This window comes from Octodon degus, unplaced genomic scaffold (genome assembly GCF_000260255.1).
Source record: "Octodon degus isolate 3935 unplaced genomic scaffold, OctDeg1.0 scaffold00239, whole genome shotgun sequence".
Taxonomy (NCBI): domain Eukaryota; kingdom Metazoa; phylum Chordata; class Mammalia; order Rodentia; family Octodontidae; genus Octodon; species Octodon degus.
The window spans coordinates 1,338,185-1,354,772 of NW_004524815.1; the positions used below are offsets into that span (position 1 = coordinate 1,338,185).

Here is a 16,588-nt window from a genome sequence, read left to right on the forward strand (position 1 = left end):
GGAGGGGAGGGGAGGGGAGGGGAGGGGAGGGAAGAGAATGAGAAAGGGAAAGCGAGCCCTTCCTTAGGGCAGCTTGACCATGAGAAGCAGCCTGGACATGCTTAGCTCCGGTCAAGCCCCTGCTCGCTTGGCCCCTGGGTGATGGCTTCCACATCCCCTACCCAGTAGGCCTTGGTGAGCGCTCCTCGGGCTCCACATCTCTGATCTTTGGCACACATTTTTACCCCAGGAAGAGTCTTTAGATGACACCACGCCAGGCCTCACCCAGAAGCCATCTGGGAAGCTTTCAGAAACTGTGCATTCAGGAATCTCTGACTCCGTGGTCAGCACCACACCCAGAGCCCTTGACAATGTGCGCAGTACACAGCTGCTCGCTGACCCTGTCACAACCAGTCCTTGGTCACCACCTACGAAACAACCCAGACCACAGAAGCCTCAGAGTGGCTCTGCCTTGAGGACAGAGACACAAAGTTCTGGACTGATCTCTGTGGACTCAAGTTAAGGACTGGCTGAACGGTGAAGCCCCAGGAGTAGATGAACTAATGAATGGATAGATGATGAATGGATGGAAGGAAGGATGGAAGAAAGGAAGGAGGGAGGGAAGGAAGGAAGGAAGGAAGGAAGGAAGGAAGGAAGGAAGGAAGGAAGGACAGAAGGAAAGAAGGAAAGAATGACAGACGGGTGATGGATATAGATGAATGGAAGTTGGTGGTGATAAAGGGATAAATGGATGGATGGACAAAAAGAGAAAGGAAGGATGGATGGGCAGTAGAAAAATGGACAGATGATGGATGGATGGGAGTTGGTGATGATAAAGAGATAAATAGATGGCTAGATGGATGGGTGGGTTGATGGGAGGTTAAATGGATGAATGGATGGACAGAATTAAGGATGGATGGATGATGAAGGGTGGGTGGACAGAAGAAAGGAAGGAGGGGCGGATGGGCGGAAGGCAGTGTGGATGGATGCTAGGTCTACCTCCACAGGAAGGAATGCTGTTATTCCCAACCCCCCCACCCCCACCCCACCCCCAGCCTCTAGACCCACAAAACAGGGCCATTTGTTCTGTGCTGCTCAGAGCACCGAGCTGAGCGATGCTGGCTCCTGGCTTCCTCTTCTGCACTGTCCTTTCCTCTCCAGGCGTCTGTTTCCCTGCTGCTTCCCCTTCCTCTTCCATCCCCTCCCTCCTAGGATGCCCACCGCCCCTGCCCCAGCCCCACCTCCTCCTCCAGCAGCTTCTGAAGCCGAGCTGCAGCTTCTCCTCCCAGACATTTCCCTGAGAAGAGGCTGCACGGTTACACAACACACTTTATTGGATGAGCCGCAGTGACTAACAGGGGTTGGGAGATAGCAAGGAGACAGCCTGGAGAAGGGGACAGGGAGCGCCACCTTCTGTGCCGTGGGTAGCCACCTGGGTGCCCTGCAGGCAGCCTGGCCACAGTGAGCACTGGAAAGTTCTGGCCCCAGGGTAGGAGACCGAGTCACGGAGATCCTCCTGCCTCTGCGGCACAAAGGATTCCATTCAGGCAGTCCAAGTGTCCTCACACCTCAAGCAGGGTTCTTCCAGTCCCTGCTGCATTTGTCCTATCCTGCATTTGCAGAGTCCCCAGGACAAGCCCAGGACAGGATGGGCCGCCTGCTCCAGTCGCATAGGCCCCTCTGGCAGTGGGAACGTCAGGCTATCAGCCCCTTCACTGCCATTCTGAAAGCTGAAGGGACCCCAGAAACAGGAGTGGGGGAGGGGAACGCTGCAAACTCGGGGCTGCTAGGGCTCTAAGCAGCGCCCCTCCCAACGCGGAAACTGAGGAGGAGCCGCTAGGACACCAGTGGGGACTCCCTGCAGGCAACCCGGCATAGACGCAGACCACGGACCTGCCGTGGGGCCCCACCCAGTGGGGTGCGTTCACCGGGCCCTCTCCGCCCCCAGATCTCTTCTTCTCCACCACAGTGGAGGGTACGCATCCGAGTGCATTGCAGCTGGGCCCTTTGCCTTCATGCATCCTGCCAGAAGCCTGGCTTAGCTTGCGTTCCCACGGGCACCCGGCCCCCTACTCAGATATGGGGGAGGGGAGGGGTCAGGCGGAGAGGAAAGGGACCCCCCCACCCGGCTGGCTTTTGCCAGCCCAACTCCCCGCAGGGTAACCGGGACATCCTCCTGTTCTTGTCGGAAGCTTCCTGGGAGCCTAGGACGTGCGGCTCTCCGAAGGCTGGGGTGGGAGCGGCACTGGGACCCATCCCCAGTGCTTCTCTCTTGGGGTCCTCAGCCAGGTGCCCTGAGCTCTGCAGGCACCGGGACTGCGGGACTACTTCTCTGCTCATGCGCAGCCCCCACCTTGGGATCCGTAACCTTTAGGAGCCCCAAGGAAGCAGGCCCAGCTGGGTGCTGGTGGAGGGACAGAAGGGTCGCGCTGAAGGTGAGGACTGCCTGGAACAAAGAGGAGAGAGAGACGTGGGGATCTAAGGACCGAGCGGAAGGCCCCTGCTGAGTCGGAACTCCCCAGCGCAGGGACTGCAGTGCCTGTCCCCATCTTATGCAAACGAAGAAACTGAGGCTAGGGGAAAGACTTTGCACGAGGTGGGCGCACAGTTGGAGGACCGGTGAGGGCCAGCAGGAGCATGCGCAGTTGCAGCCGGTCCCAGGGCCCTAGTCCACCACTAAGGTCTCCTGGCTGTAGGGGAGCGACTTCTGCATCTGCTCCCCGCCCTTGCCCGCGCTGGCACCCGGACCCTGGCTGTGCCCCGAAGAGTAGCTGGCAGACTTGTCCCCGCTGCCGCTGCTGTGAGAGGGCACCCCGCAGCCGCGCTGGCCCCAGCAGAGCACCGAGGCACAGGCCTGACGGAAGCGTGGGTCGAAGAAGGCGTAGAGGAACGGGTTGAGGCAGCTGTTGACATAGCTGATGCAGGTGCAGTAGGGAAAGATGTTTATGAGGAAGAGGTCAAAGCCGCAGGGCCAGTGCAGCAGGCTGCCCAGCATGTAGAGCGTCTTGACCAGGTGGTAGGGCAGCCAGCAGAGCGCGAAGGTCACCACCAGCACCACGATGATGCCCAGCAGCCGGCGCCGCTTGCGCAGGCCCTCGGCGCGCTCCTTGCGGAAGTGGCCGGCGATGGTCCGGGCGATGAAGAAGTAGCAGGTGAGCATGACAGAGAAGGGGGCCACGAAGCCCACGGCCGTGGACGAGACACCCAGCCCCACCTCCCAGGCCCACTCAGAGTCCACCGAGGAGGCCACCAGGGAATAGTTCATGTAGCAGTGTACGCCGGTGCTGTTGTCCGGGCTCCCCGTGGTGCGCAGCACCATGACCGGCGCGGCCAGCAGCGCAGCCAGCGCCCACAGCCCTGCCGTGGCCAAGGCCCCGCTGACCCGCAGCCGCAGCCGGGCGCTGGCCACCGGCCTCACGATGGCCAAGTATCGGTCAAAGCTGAGGCCAGTGAGGCAGAAGACGCTGGCATACATGTTCACGAAGACCAGGTAGCTGCTGAGCCGGCAGGAGAAGGTTCCGAAGGGCCAGTCGTAGTCCCGGTAGGTGTAGGTGGCCCAGAGTGGCAGCGTCGCCACGAAGGTGAGATCGGCCACCGCCAGGCTAGCGATGAAGACGTCGGCCGAGCGCCGCTTCTCCCGGCTGCTCCGAAACACAGTCCACAGCACCAAGCCATTGCCTGCAGTGCCCAGGAAAAAGACCAGCAGGTAGATGGCGGGGATGAGCTCGCCGGAGGACCGCCACTCCGTGTACTCGCACTCCGACTGGTTGTCGACCCCGTAATAGTTGTCAAACTCGCCCCCTTCCTCTTCCGTGCTAGGCATCAAGGAGGACGTGGGCAGGGGTCCCAGGGTGGTCAGGGCCATGGCACCAGAGTTTCAGGGCAGAGGCGGGGGCTGCAGCCACTCTGAGCCCTTCCCAGCCCTCAGGAGGAGTCCTAGGATGTCCCTTTCGGCTGCTGTCCTGCCACCTCTCCAGCCGGCCGGGCGGGAGGCTCCACTCCGGCCACCTCCTCAACCCAGCCTCAGACCTCTCCCGCCCACCTCCTGGCCACCCCCTCGTCCGTCCGGAGCAGAAGGATCCGGAGTCAGAGCCCACTTCTGTGCTGTTCTTCTCCCTCTGCTTGTCACTGGGCGGCGAGGAGGCCAGATGCGCCCCCACCCAGCAGGCAGGAGTTATCTGAGCTCCAGTGCCTGCAGGGATCCCGCTCCGCCCCCTCAGGCTGCCACCTCCTTCACCCCGGCCCCCCAGCCCTCTGCCTGCCCTTTGGGGAGCTCCCAGCTCCTCCTCCTAGCTCCAGCAAGGGGACAAATTATGCAGATTGAAATCCAGCCTGGCCTGCAGCAGGGGCAGGGGCAGGGCAAGAAGGGTGTGAGATTCCGCAGCACCAGGCCCGCATCTGGCGGCCTCCTGGGGGCCCTGCTGGGCTGCTCTCCTGCACCCCCAGCCCCAGAGCAGACTTCACACCAGGGCGGCCTTCCTGCCCCTCCTTCCTTCTTCCGCCCCTTGGTTTCCACCTTCTGTGGTGGCTTGCTCACAGAGCAGAGCAGAACTGTCCCCTCAGCTGCTGGTGCTGGCTGGGGCAGCGTGCAGGGACATGGAAACTCTCAAAGCATAGAGACTGAGTCACAGCAGGAGAGACCCTCAAGACGAAACGATCCCTCAGCAAGTCCCTGAATCTCTGGGGAAACTGAGGCTCCAGGAGACCAGTGCCCTGCCTGAGGCCACAGAGGGGACTTGCGGATGATCCGCTCTTGGCTTTTCTTCTGCTCTACCCCAAGCGCACACAGAACCCAGGACCTGGCATGCTGTAGGTGATCAGTAGCCAAATGATAGCTGAGTGAATAAGTGGCTGAATTCAATGAGGAAGTCAGGTCACAGACGGAGGAACAAGCGTCATGCCAGTGACCCTGTGCGCTGGGAGCAGGGACACAGTTCAATCCTGGGGCTCCCTCCTGCTGGACTGCAGGGACCAGAAGGGGACAAGAAGTGGTGGTAGAGGAAGAGGCAGCCACTGGAGGAGTGCTCTGGGTCCCGAAACTCACTCTGCCCCCCACCTCTGGGCAGGAAGCAAGAGGGTGCAGAGGAAAAGGTTAAAGCCCGCAGCTCCCCACCACCCCAAAGGGGAGGCCAGCTAAGGTTAAGCCATGCAAAGCAGAAGAGGCGAGTCAGGTGGAGGTGAGGGCCCGAGGCAGGAGTTGGCCTTGGCCACATCCAGAGGGTGGCGCTCCCAGAGCTGGCACACAAGCTGGTCAGGGGCCCTGCAAACCCAGACCCATGCGAGGCCAGGCCTAGCAGGCTGTGGGTACAGGAGCCACTTTCCGATAGCAGGAAGGAGCCACAGAGACTGGAGTGAACCCCAGCAGTTGGCCTGCTTCTCTACCAAGAAGAGGCTGGGCACCCACCCTGGTATCTGCCTGCCATCCCAGCTACTGGAAGCTGAGGCAGGAAGATCACTTGGGCCAGTTCAGGGCAGCCTAGGCAACATATGGAGACCTGGGGTACAAGAAAAGAAAACAGGAAAGAGGAGGGTCCCTCGGCACTGGACGTGTTGCCCAGGAGCACAGTGGAGCCACTGTGCCCAAGCCTTAGGCTCTGTCAAGGTGACTGCTGACTCTGGATTCTTAGGGAAATTCTCAGAGCCAGAGACTTGGGGAACTAATTCTATAGTTTTACAAAAAGCGGGAACAGACAAGGAAGAGGGATAGAAGATGCGGAGAAACAGAAGTGAAATTGACCATGTGTCATACATTGAAGCCCAAGGACCTGAAATCCCAGCACTAGGGAGGCCGAGGCAGGAGGACCACTGTGAGTCCAAGGGCAGCGTGGATTGCATAGCACAACTCTGGCTCAGAAAACCAGGAAGAAAAGACTGTGTGCTGGCCTCACGCCGTGCCCAGGCGCAGCTCCAAACACTGCAGATTTCTTCCCTTTCAGCCATCCACACACTGGAGGGTGGGCAATCTCATTAGCTCAACTTGGAGATGAGGCAGAGGCAGAGGAACTTGGTTGAGGTCCCGAGCTGATAAACTTCAGAGCCCGGATGCAGCCCAAATCACGATTTTCCCCAAGAAAAGCCTCCACTCTGAGGACGATGCCTGGACGGCATCGCAGGGGGCGGCGTGGCTGGGCGCAGATGCTGTGCTGAGCTTTGAGGTCACTCCTGGGAGTGGGGCTCGAACCTGGCACCTGCAATGCCCTGGGTGGCAGGCAGCAGTCTGCCCACCCGGAGTCAGTGCATTGGTGCCCCAGGCCAAGCTGTCTGGCACCAGCTGCAAGAGGGCAAGGATCCAGAACTAGGTTTAGGGGCCCTCGGGGTCCCTGGGAGAATACCATGGTCCCCAGCTCCCATCCTGACCTGCCCTGTTGGGGAGGAGAGGCCACCGGGGCTCCAAAATGCTCCTTTCCCTGTCAGAGGGACTGAGAGGGACCCAAGGGAGCCCAGGAGGACCCAGAGGAACCCAGAGTTCTGTGGCTGGACGGAGTTGCACTGATTGCTCCTGACTCCGGAGGGCAAGGACCGAAGGTGAGGCCCCCAATGTGCCCTACTCCTGCCTGGTTCTCCCCAAAGACGCATGTGCCTGAGCGTTTGGGACTCAGAATGTGGGCTGGGGGCGTGGGGCTGAAGTCCAGCCCCCATCTCCGTGCCCGGCTGTACACACCCAGAGTCCTCGGGCGCTGTCACAGTCAGGCCTCCAGCTAAGGGCCAGCCGCAGCCAGTGGCAGCCGAGGGTCCCCCCCACCCCCGCCAGCCCCATCGCCACCCCAGCTACCTCAGCCTGTCCCACGCGTGAGGAGCAATCTCTGTGCAGAGGTCGCCTCTGCCCGGTACACCCCAAGTCCACAGCCGTGCCCCACCACTCTGAGCCTAGGAAATATTGAGAAGCCGGGGGACAGCAGGCCTGATGCCCGTCCTCTGCCCTGGCCACCAGGAGCCCCAGCAGGCCTCCGGAGAGCCGGGGACACTCACCTGCCTCTCCTAGGGACCTCCCTGCGACAGCAACTGTGCCCAGCCTGGAGGGCCAGGGCCTAGCCCATGGGCTCCAGCACCATCGGCATCTACAGCCCTTGCCACAAAGCAGGGCAGCCAGGGCCTGCGGGGTCCTGGGGACCCCAGTGTGCACTCTGGGTGTGCCCGCAGGTTTGCAGGGTGTGCAGTGGCTGAAGAAATGCCTGGGAGAACAGCAGGGCAGCTCCCTGGATCATCTGGGCCCTCCTGCTGCTGCCCTGGGCAGAATCAAAACGCTGCACTCCACACTCAGTGTTAGGTGCCCAGTGCTCCCTGCTCACGCCTCCTGCTCAGCCCTCGCCTTGCAGGGCTGCTTTGAACTCAGCTGTGTCCCTAACAGCTGGCCCAGTCTTCTGGAGGGAAGGGAGGAGGGAACACACACACACACACACACACACACACTAAACTTATCTGCCCACAAACAAATGGTCAGCTGTCCCACCCTCCACCATTTGGTGCCCTGGGGGACAGCAGAGCCCAGGAATCACCCATTCTGAGGCCCAGCCCCCTCGGCTCACCCCGCGGGTCCCTACAAGACAGCTACTACGGGCCAGCTCCAAGGAGGCCCCAGCACGGAGCTTGAGCCCCCCAGACCCCAGCCCAGAGCCCCTGCCTTCTCCTTCAGAGGTGAGGAGAAGAGAAGCCCTCAGCGCTCAGATACAGCTCGCCCTGCCTGCGGCACAGGAGGCTCAGAAGCTGGTGCCTTGCACAGAGTGCCCGGGAGCCACTGATGCTGGCTAGGCGGGGAGTGGCTACCGTGCTCCAGACCCTAACACGGCCATCCTGGGTCGCAGGACCTGAGTCTGTAGCCCCAGCCGCGTGGACCCCAGGACAGGAGGCAGAGAGAGGAGGGGCTCTGTTGGGGTCCCAGGCCTCCCCGCCTGCCTCCTGGGCCTCTGCCCTATGCCTCCCCACCCTCCAGCTGTGGGCTTCCAACCAGCTACAGCTGAGGCCCAAGCAGGTGGTGGCCAGGCAGGAAGGAAAGGCCAGAGGGGCCAGGAGGAGGTCGGGCCCCCCACACGCAGAGCACTGGGTGCTGCGATGGTTAAGGGGATCACACAGCCACCTGGGACCTCACGAGGGGCAGGAAGCCCAGCCCCCACCAGAGACCACCTGCTGGCCCCTCCTGGCACAGGAGCAGCCCAGACTCCAGAACTGTAGAAGGGCTATAGTAGAAATCTCCTCCATTGCACTTGGGAGGCTGAGGCAGGAGGCTTGCCATGAGTTTGAGGCCAGCCTGGGCTACATAGTGAGACCCTATTTCAAAAAAGCAAAACAGAAGAAAAAAGAGAGGAGAACAGAGGGGAGGGGAGAGGGAGGGAAGGAGAGGAGAGGAGAAGAGAAGAGAGGAGAGGAGAGGAGAGGAGAGGAGAGGAGAGGAGAGGAGAGGAGAAAAAGCTCAGCCACGCTGCCTGCCCCAGAGCATCTTGGGTACCCCTGGCTCAGGCACCAGTCCTGTAGTGTCAGCCCTGCCCAGACCTCCCTGCTCTGTTCAGCCCACCTTCAGTGGATCTGAGCACAAGGGCTGGAGCCAGGTGGCAGAGCTGCCACTTAGAAGTCAGAGTTCCCCCGCAGCCCCCAAGCTAGAGCCCGATCATTTGAGACTGTTTTCCCATCTACAAAAAGGAAATCTTCACTTTGTCTATATCCTGGGCTGGTTAGGGCTCAGTGTGAGTGGAGCAAAGGCCCTGGGATTCAGAGAGAGAGGAGAGAGGAGAGCCAAGCTGCAGGAGCAAAAGAAAGGGCTCAGGACATCCCAAGGCTGTGAGGAAAACGTGGCGTTTACATGAAATGGAGTACTACTCAGCCATGAACAAGGAGGGCATGAGTCATTTGAAGGAGAACGGATGCAACAGCAGACCTTAACGTTAAGAGAAGTCAGACACGTGCGGTAAATACCGCATAGCTCCTCTTACACGAGAAAGCCAAAATATAAATGATTGAAGAGCAAAATGAAAAATAACAAGAAACAGACAAATCCGCAAACGGGAAGGTGACTGAGAGACGCGGGTGAGCGAAGGGCATATAAAAAGAGTAAGAAGCGCTGTGCGCATGCGCAGCAACTCCCCCACAAGGAACGGGGTCGCTATGCGCTGCAAACATGGACTCAGAAAAATAAAACATTTTTTTAAGTCCTAGGGCGACTGGGCGTGGTGGCACCCGCCTCTGATCTCAGCATTCAGGAGGCTGAGGCAGGAGGGCTGCAAGCTCAATTCAAGGCCAGCCCGGGCTGCAAAGGGAAGCCGCGTCTCGCAACACCAAAGCAACAGGAAGAAGGGGTAATAGTGAGTGACCGTGTCAGCTCCAAGTCAGAGGGCTTGGTATCAAATCCTGGCTCTGCTGGCCACCCTCCACAAGCCTCAGTTTCCCCAGTAGGACGGAACGGTTGTCAGAATTGAGGGTTAAGGTCCCCGGCATGGAGACCAAGGCAGGAAGACGTGGGCCTTGTCTGGGGGCCTCTGCCCGGACTGCTCTTACCCAGCTGCGTTGCTGGGGAGAGCTCCGTTCCTTCTGTCATCTTGTGGAGCTGCGGGTGGGCTCACAGAGCCATCCCCGGCCTTGGGCTAAACTGATCTTTTGTTTTGACCCATGGTCTCTCCAAGTCACCCAGTTGTCCAGGTCAAATTTGCAACAGTCCTGCCTCAGCCTCCCAGAGAGAGCACCGAGTAGCAGACCCCACAGGGAGACTGAGGACCCAGGGACGGACGCAGTGCTGCGGTAGCCCGGGCCTGCGGACACCTGCCCCAGCCTCAAGGGCCACACCTGCAGACAGAGGCCCCAGGGAGCCCCACCCCGCCACCTCTGCCTGCCTTGGCCCAGCGACCCCGCAGATCTGCTCTCTGGAGGACACCTGACAACGCCGTCACTCAGCGACCGCGCCAGGGGCAGAGGAGGTGCGCTCTCCGATTGCTCTTCGGGCGCTGCAGGGTGTGAGGCATCCGCAACGCTGACCCAGCTACTGAACAGGTGATGCGCGGGAGGAGAGGAGCGACTCGGAGCCGCGCTGGGAGACGCGACCGAACCAACCGCAGAGAAGAAGGGCTCGTCCAGGATTACTGCTGGACGCCCGCTGCCACCGCGTGGCCGCCTGCGGGACAGCACCCCAGCCTCGCCTCGGTCGCCCCAGGACTTCCGGTTCCAGGACAGACAGGAGATCCCGCGGGGAGAGGGATTGAGAATGAAAAGCATGTAAGGAGCACGTGCCAGTGGCCTGTGATGAAGGTGGTTCTTATGAACTGCCAGAGGGAGGGAGGGAGGAGAGGGAGAGAGAAAACGGGTATAGATGCATAGAGGTAGAGAGAGAGGATAGATGATGGACAGATGACAGATACGTAGATAGATGATGGACAGATGACAGATACGTAGATAGATGATGGATAGATGATAGATAGATAGATGATAGATAGATAGATAGATAGATAGATAGATAGATAGATAGATAGATGATAGATAGATAGATAGATGATAGATAGATAGATAGATAGATGATAGATAGATAGATAGATAGATAGATAGATAGATAGATAGATAGATGATGCATAGATAGATAATAGATGATAGAGAATAGATAGAAGGATGCTAGGTGATAGAATACGGATAGAGATGATAGGTAAGCTAGGTAGATGAGAGATATACAGATGGATATGATAGATAAGAGATAGATGAGCAGGTGATAGATAGATAATAGATAACATAGATAAATGGATAAAGGGTAGGCCAATTTTGATTAACATAGGTCTTACCTTCACGTAGTTTTAAATGCCCAGCATGAAAGTATAACCCCCCCCCAAAAAAATTGACTGAAGTAACAATGATATTAAACCCCAAAAGCTTAAGTAGACATGAAAAGGGACTCCCAACCCTGTGCTGGTTCCTACACAGCTTGGAGTATTATTCAGCTACAAAAAAGGAGATCCTGTCGTCCTGGCCACCCAGGGGAGCCTAGCAGAGGCTGGGGTAAGAGGAGTAGCAGAAGCCCAGAAAGACAAATGCACATCCTCACGTCCAGGTGAAGGCTGGTCCCATTAGAGATAGGTGCAGTGTGACCAGAGGGGGGCCAGGCAGAGGGTTGAGGGGATAGTTGAAGCTGTGGAGGACAGCTGGGCAGAAGGGACACCTCCTTCATGGCCAGCAGGAGCCTCAAGTTAAATGACAGAATCTACTATCCCAGGATCCTGCACACTCCAAATGGAAATATACAATCAGTGTTAGCAGCGGCTAAGCCAGAAAGGTGAGGGAAGCCTATCCGTGGGCAGGCGTGACCACAGCAGCAGGATCCGCTCCCAAGTTCCCGGGCAGCAGAGCCACTCTCAGAGGGACAGGGGCCAGCCTGGCCCAGCCTCCTGGGAAACTCAGCTCAAGTTTGGGACTCCATTTCCCCACCAGGAGGAGCCTCAGCCCAGGCACCACAGACAGGATGAGGGGACCTGGTTGTCCCCACCCTGCTTCCAGAGGGGCTGACTAAGGCAGAGCCATCCTGTCCCAGGGGAGTGGGCCACTGCCCCTGGCCCCAGCTGTGGGAAGGGGTGGAGGTTTTGATGAGAGAGTCCCCAAGCCCTGCCCTGGAACTGACTTCATTGGCAACAGGTTTTCTTGGAACTCTAAGCACAAGGGTGCTGTCGCTAGTGAGGGAGGTATTTTTGGTGAGTGGTAAGAAGATTCGGCAGTGCCGTGGGAGCGATGAATAACCGCGAGCTGTTGCTCAGCAGAGAGAATCCTCGAGGTGGGAGAGCCCCTCAGTCAGAGCAAACCTCTAAGTCTTGCCTTAAACATACTGTTGCGAGACCAGAGAGATTGCTCAGCAGCATCAGCACCTGCCTGTCAAAAGCAAGGTCCAGCGTTCAACCCCCAGTACTGAAAAAAGCAGGAAAAAATAAGGCAGAACCATGATTGTGAAGGGCCCAACTTTGCTTAAATTAGGCCTCAAAGTGATGGATGTTCCAGGACAGCCTGGGGGTGCCATGCTTTATACCTGGGTGTCCCCCAAGCCTCCTGTGCTCATTGCTGGGCTTTGAGGAGATGAGTGAGTCATGGGGCCCTGGTACTCATCAGGGTGGATTCCTCCAGGTGATGGAGGTAAGGCCTGGAGGAAGGGGCAGGGCCTCGGTGAGGCCTGGGAGAGGGGCGTGGTCTGGGGTGTGGCCTGGGAGGCCCTGTTGCCCTCCTCCTCCCTTGATCCCGCTGCTTCCTGCTACCCTGCCACTGGCTGTTCCTTCTCCCCACTGCCCCACTGCATGGCCTGGAGCTGGCCCACATGGCCGAAACCTCTGCAAGCTGAGCTGAAGTAAAGCTCATCCCTGTACCCGCAAGCATCAGATGCTGATTCCCAGCAATGAGACAGTGAGACAGTGACTAGGGCTTCCTCCTGGGAGTGACACTGGCAGACACACAGCTGAGCAAAGGGATGGGAGAGCCACCCTCGGGAGGGGCATTGGAGGCATCAGGGAAGTAACTCCGCCCAGGCACTCAACAAATCAACATGCGACTGACCACAGAAATGAACAACAGAGGAAAGAGACGTGCTGACGCGCGTGAGAAGCTGTGACCTGCTGCCCCGTGAGAAGCTGTGACCTGCTGCCCCTGCACTGCCGCTTCCTTGGGGGTACAGGAAGCACCACTCCCTGCTCCCAGATTTCCAGCTCCACTGTATCCTTAAGACCTTCAGGAATTTTTTTAATGAACTTTCTGGAAGGGAAAGGCTCCACTAACCTGGGGCTCTGCAAGCTGTGGTTGAGTCTGACTTTAAAATCTTAATCCCTTACCGCCTTTCTACCTGGCCCCATTTGCTCTGCCCTGCCTCGCTCTCGATGGAATGGGACGCAGCAATGAGACACAGTGTAGCCCCAGTGTGCATGGCCCAGGGGTGACCTGGAGAAGGGGGTGTCAGAGGCCACCCCCCGGCCCCCTGCCGGTGCTTTGTGGGGGCTGGGCTTTGTTCGCTGGGTGGGTTTTCATTTTGTTGCTGGTGGTGTGTGTGTGTGCGCACACACGTGCGCATCAGCATTTTTTGTGTGGTTTAGCTTTTGTACAGAGTGACAAAAACATCCTGAAATTATTATAGACACTGTTGTGGCCACCTCTGTGTAGCGAGCTCATCGAATTGTGTAGTTTAAATAGGCGTGTTGCAGCCCGGTGAGTGGTGCACGCTCGTCATCCCAGCACTTGGGAGGCAGAGGCAGGAGGGTCGCCAGAGCTATGAGGTGAGCCTGGGCTACACAGCGAGTGCCAGGATAACCAGGACAGCAAGATCCTGTCTCAAGGCAAACAAAAAGGGTGAGTTATATGGTATGTGAGTTGTGGCTTAATAAAGATTCTTTTTGGTTTTATTGTTTTTTAGGCAAAGGGGGAAAAAGCCAGTTAAAAGGAGTAAAACAGGCAAGAGCAAAAAGAGAGGTGATTGGCCAAGTGGAGCAGGGATCTCCAGGGAAGCAGGAGGCCCAACTAGTGTCCACTACTGCCTGCAGGTATTACGTGTCCACTGCACATGTCCCACGCTCCTGCCTACCCCACCCCACCCTGCTCTAGTGTCCCCTCTCTGCCACCTCAGCCTTGTCCTCCGGGGATGTGGAACAGCAGCCGGGCCTGGCTCAGCTCCTCCCCCTGCTGCAGGGAGAGAGAAGGACCCCAGCGATCTGGCTGGGTGAAGGAATCTACAGCTGGTCCCCAGGGAGGGGTTACACAGCCACACTGTGGCCACCGGACACTACCAACACCATTTACTGCCTGCAGAAATGAACGGAGGCTAAACGGAGACCCTGCGTTCTGTGTGTAGGTTTACCTCCCTCTAGTGCAGGAGCAGAGATTCTGGGGTACAGGACAGGTCCAGATCCCACCAGCCAATGGGACGTAAGGAGCAGAACAGGAGATAGATCTGGGGGCCTCAAGGCTGCAGGATGCCAGGCTAAGGGCTAAGGACTTCCCGAGACCACTGTGACCTTGTGGAACCCAACTCACACAGCAGCCTTCTCCCCAGGGCTGAGTGGAGCCGATGTCTGAATCGGGAGACCCAGAAGACCCCTCTGCAGCCTCCCAAGCCAGTGTCTGTGCACAAGCTGCTCTTGCCCAACCCAGAGCCAGGACCTTGGTTTCCTCCAGGTTTTTGGGTCCACACCCAAGGCCATACCTCGGCTGCTTCCCAGCACCTGCAAGCCAACTGCTCCTCATCCTCCTCCACCATGCCTGTGGTGTATGTACAAGTGTGCGTGTGTGCGTGTGTGTTTGTGTGTGCGTGTGTGTGCCTGTGTGTATGTGCATGTGTGCAGGGGTAGCGGCTTGGGTTCTACGCATTCTTGCTGTGTTGTCCAGGCTGAGTTGCCGACCTCGAGCTTGCAAACTTCCTGCCTCAGCCCTCACTAAATCCCAAGCCCCTTCCTTCCTGCTCACCTTCCCACTCCTTCCTTTCCCCCTTTCTTTCTCTGTCTCTTTCTTCTTTCTGTGAGGCAGAGACAAGTTCTCACTAATTTCCCAAATTTCCTAGGATGGACCTGAGCTTTGGATCTCCCTGCCTGAGCCTCACACGGCCATGCCCTGCTGTTCCTCGTCCTCTTACCCAGTGCAAAGCCGGGCCTCCTCCTCCTCCTCGGTCACAGGACAGTGCTGGTGTGGAACCATCTCAGAGCCAGGCTCTGCTGCCCTGGTGACTGGGCCTCCCCTTGCTCAGCTGTCCTCTCCACAGCCACACAGTCCTAGGCCTGCTGGGAAGTGGCCCTTCCAGCTCCATCCTGTACTCACCCATCGCCATGCAAGCCCTGGGCAAAGCCTCTCCCTGCCTCCTGACTGACAGATCATTCCCTGCAGACTGCTTGCAAGGGAGGCACCGCATCTGCCTGCTGGCCTCTTTCTGTATTTTCAAGGGCTATTTAAATCTCATTACTGGGGCAGGGGAGATAGCTCAGTAGAATCAGCGCTTGTCTGGCCAGTGCAAGGGCCTGAGTTCAATCCCTGGTTCCACCAAAATAAATAAATAATTCTCATTACTGAAACACTGACTTTTAAACCAGATGAGGTGGTATAGGCCTGTCATCCCAGTCCCTGGGAGGCTGAGGCAGGATGATCGCCATGAGTCTGAGGCCAGCCTGGGTACAGTGAGACTCTGTCTCAAGAAAACCTAAATAGGGCTGGGGAGATAGCTGGGTGGTCTAAGTACCCACCTGGAAAGTGCAAGGACTCCAGTTAAGTCCCCAGTACCACATGCCATGCTGGCCCCAGAACCCCAGGCATGCCATGCTGGTACCAGCCACCCAAACCAGGCATGGTGGCACATGCCTGCAATCCCAGCACTGGGGAGACTGAGGCTGAGACAGGAGGAACACTATGAGACCAAGCTGCATAGCAAGATCTTGTACCTAATTAATTTAAAAAAGAAAACCTAAATAAATAATGGCTTTTTTCTGTTGCCATGAAGTAGGCCTACCACAGAGGCAGATTCCTTAAGCAAATTGAACCCATCAATTCAAGGCCATTGCAGCAGCCCTGTCTATGTCACTCATCCTGTTGCCTCCATCCGACTGCGACCAGGAGAAGGCCCCTTCCTGTGGGCCCTCCAGAGGCGCTACTGCATGGGGGAGCTCAGCGCACACCGGGGGCCTGCACAAACCAGCATCCTGTGCTTCCCAGGGAAGAAGATGGGTTGCGAGTCTCGAGGGCTCAGCAGTGGAGGGCAGGGTCACTCTGCCTGGGACACCCACGCGCCCCCCGGTGCCCCACCTGCCCCCAGGAATGCTGTGGTGGGAAGAACTTTGTGAGACACGCATGCCACAGCCCCCGCAAAGCCACCAAGAGCTGAGCTGGCCCAGCTACTCCTGAGCATGGCCGTGTGCGGCTGTCTCAGCTCATTAGACTCAGAGTGCCAGCCAGCTAGGAGCCGGGCACAGCACTGCCTCGGCTCCCCTGCAGGCCAGGATCCCTGGGGCCTCCTGAGGCCAGGGCGTGGGGGCAGGCAAGGGATGGACGCCCTGCTTCCCCTCCACCTCTCAGGAGTGGGACCTTGAACTTGTCCCCTGCAGGGACTGGGGCTGGTGTACTGTCAGGTGACAAAGTACATGCTTAGCATTCTCAGACCTTGGATTCAATGTCCCCTCAGCACTAAAAGGAAAAAGAATGTCAGATTTTAATTAATGAAAATTAAATTAGAACTGGGCCTGGCAGTGCATGCCTGGAGTCCCAGCACTCTGGAAGGCTGAGGCAGGTGGATCGCAAGTCCAATACCAGCTATGCAACGAGTGATTCAGTGGAACCCTGTCTCAAAATAAAAAGCAAACCTTAACTATGCATTCAGCCTGCAGCAGCACCAGTGACCAGGGACAGCGGTAGGGATGCGCCCCCCTGCTCCTCAGGGTTCCCAGTTCCCAGTGGGGACTTCAGGGCCCAGCCTCGGAGGCACAGCCCTCCCTGAAGTTCTGAGGCTGTCCTTGGACACAGCCACGATGCCCCCAAGCCTGCACACCCTCCCCTGCCCCTGGTGGTCAAGAGGATGCTGCAGCCTCTGGGCCACAGAATCCTGGCTGGCAGCTCCCACCTGCTGCTCATGCAGGGCCTAGAGGCCAGGGCGTGGCCTTGACCCTAGCTCCCCACCACTGTCCCCTCTCAGGACAGCATCTGC

At 58.2% G+C, this 16,588-nt stretch overlaps 1 protein-coding gene across 1 annotated transcript; it reads right to left on the reverse strand.

The window, feature by feature from the left end:
- Positions 1-1,298: 1,298 nt before the first annotated feature.
- Aplnr (apelin receptor) lies at positions 1,299-4,142 on the reverse strand. Its single transcript, XM_004645834.2, has one exon. The coding sequence runs from the start codon at positions 3,842-3,844 to the stop codon at positions 2,645-2,647; it is 1,200 nt and encodes a 399-aa protein (XP_004645891.1). The 5' UTR covers positions 3,845-4,142; the 3' UTR covers positions 1,299-2,644.
- Positions 4,143-16,588: the final 12,446 nt, after the last annotated feature.

Coding starts and splice junctions, on each gene's coding strand:
- Aplnr (XM_004645834.2), bottom strand. CDS start 3,844: ATGGCCCTGACCACCCTGGGACCCCTGCCCACGTCCTCCTTGATGCCT.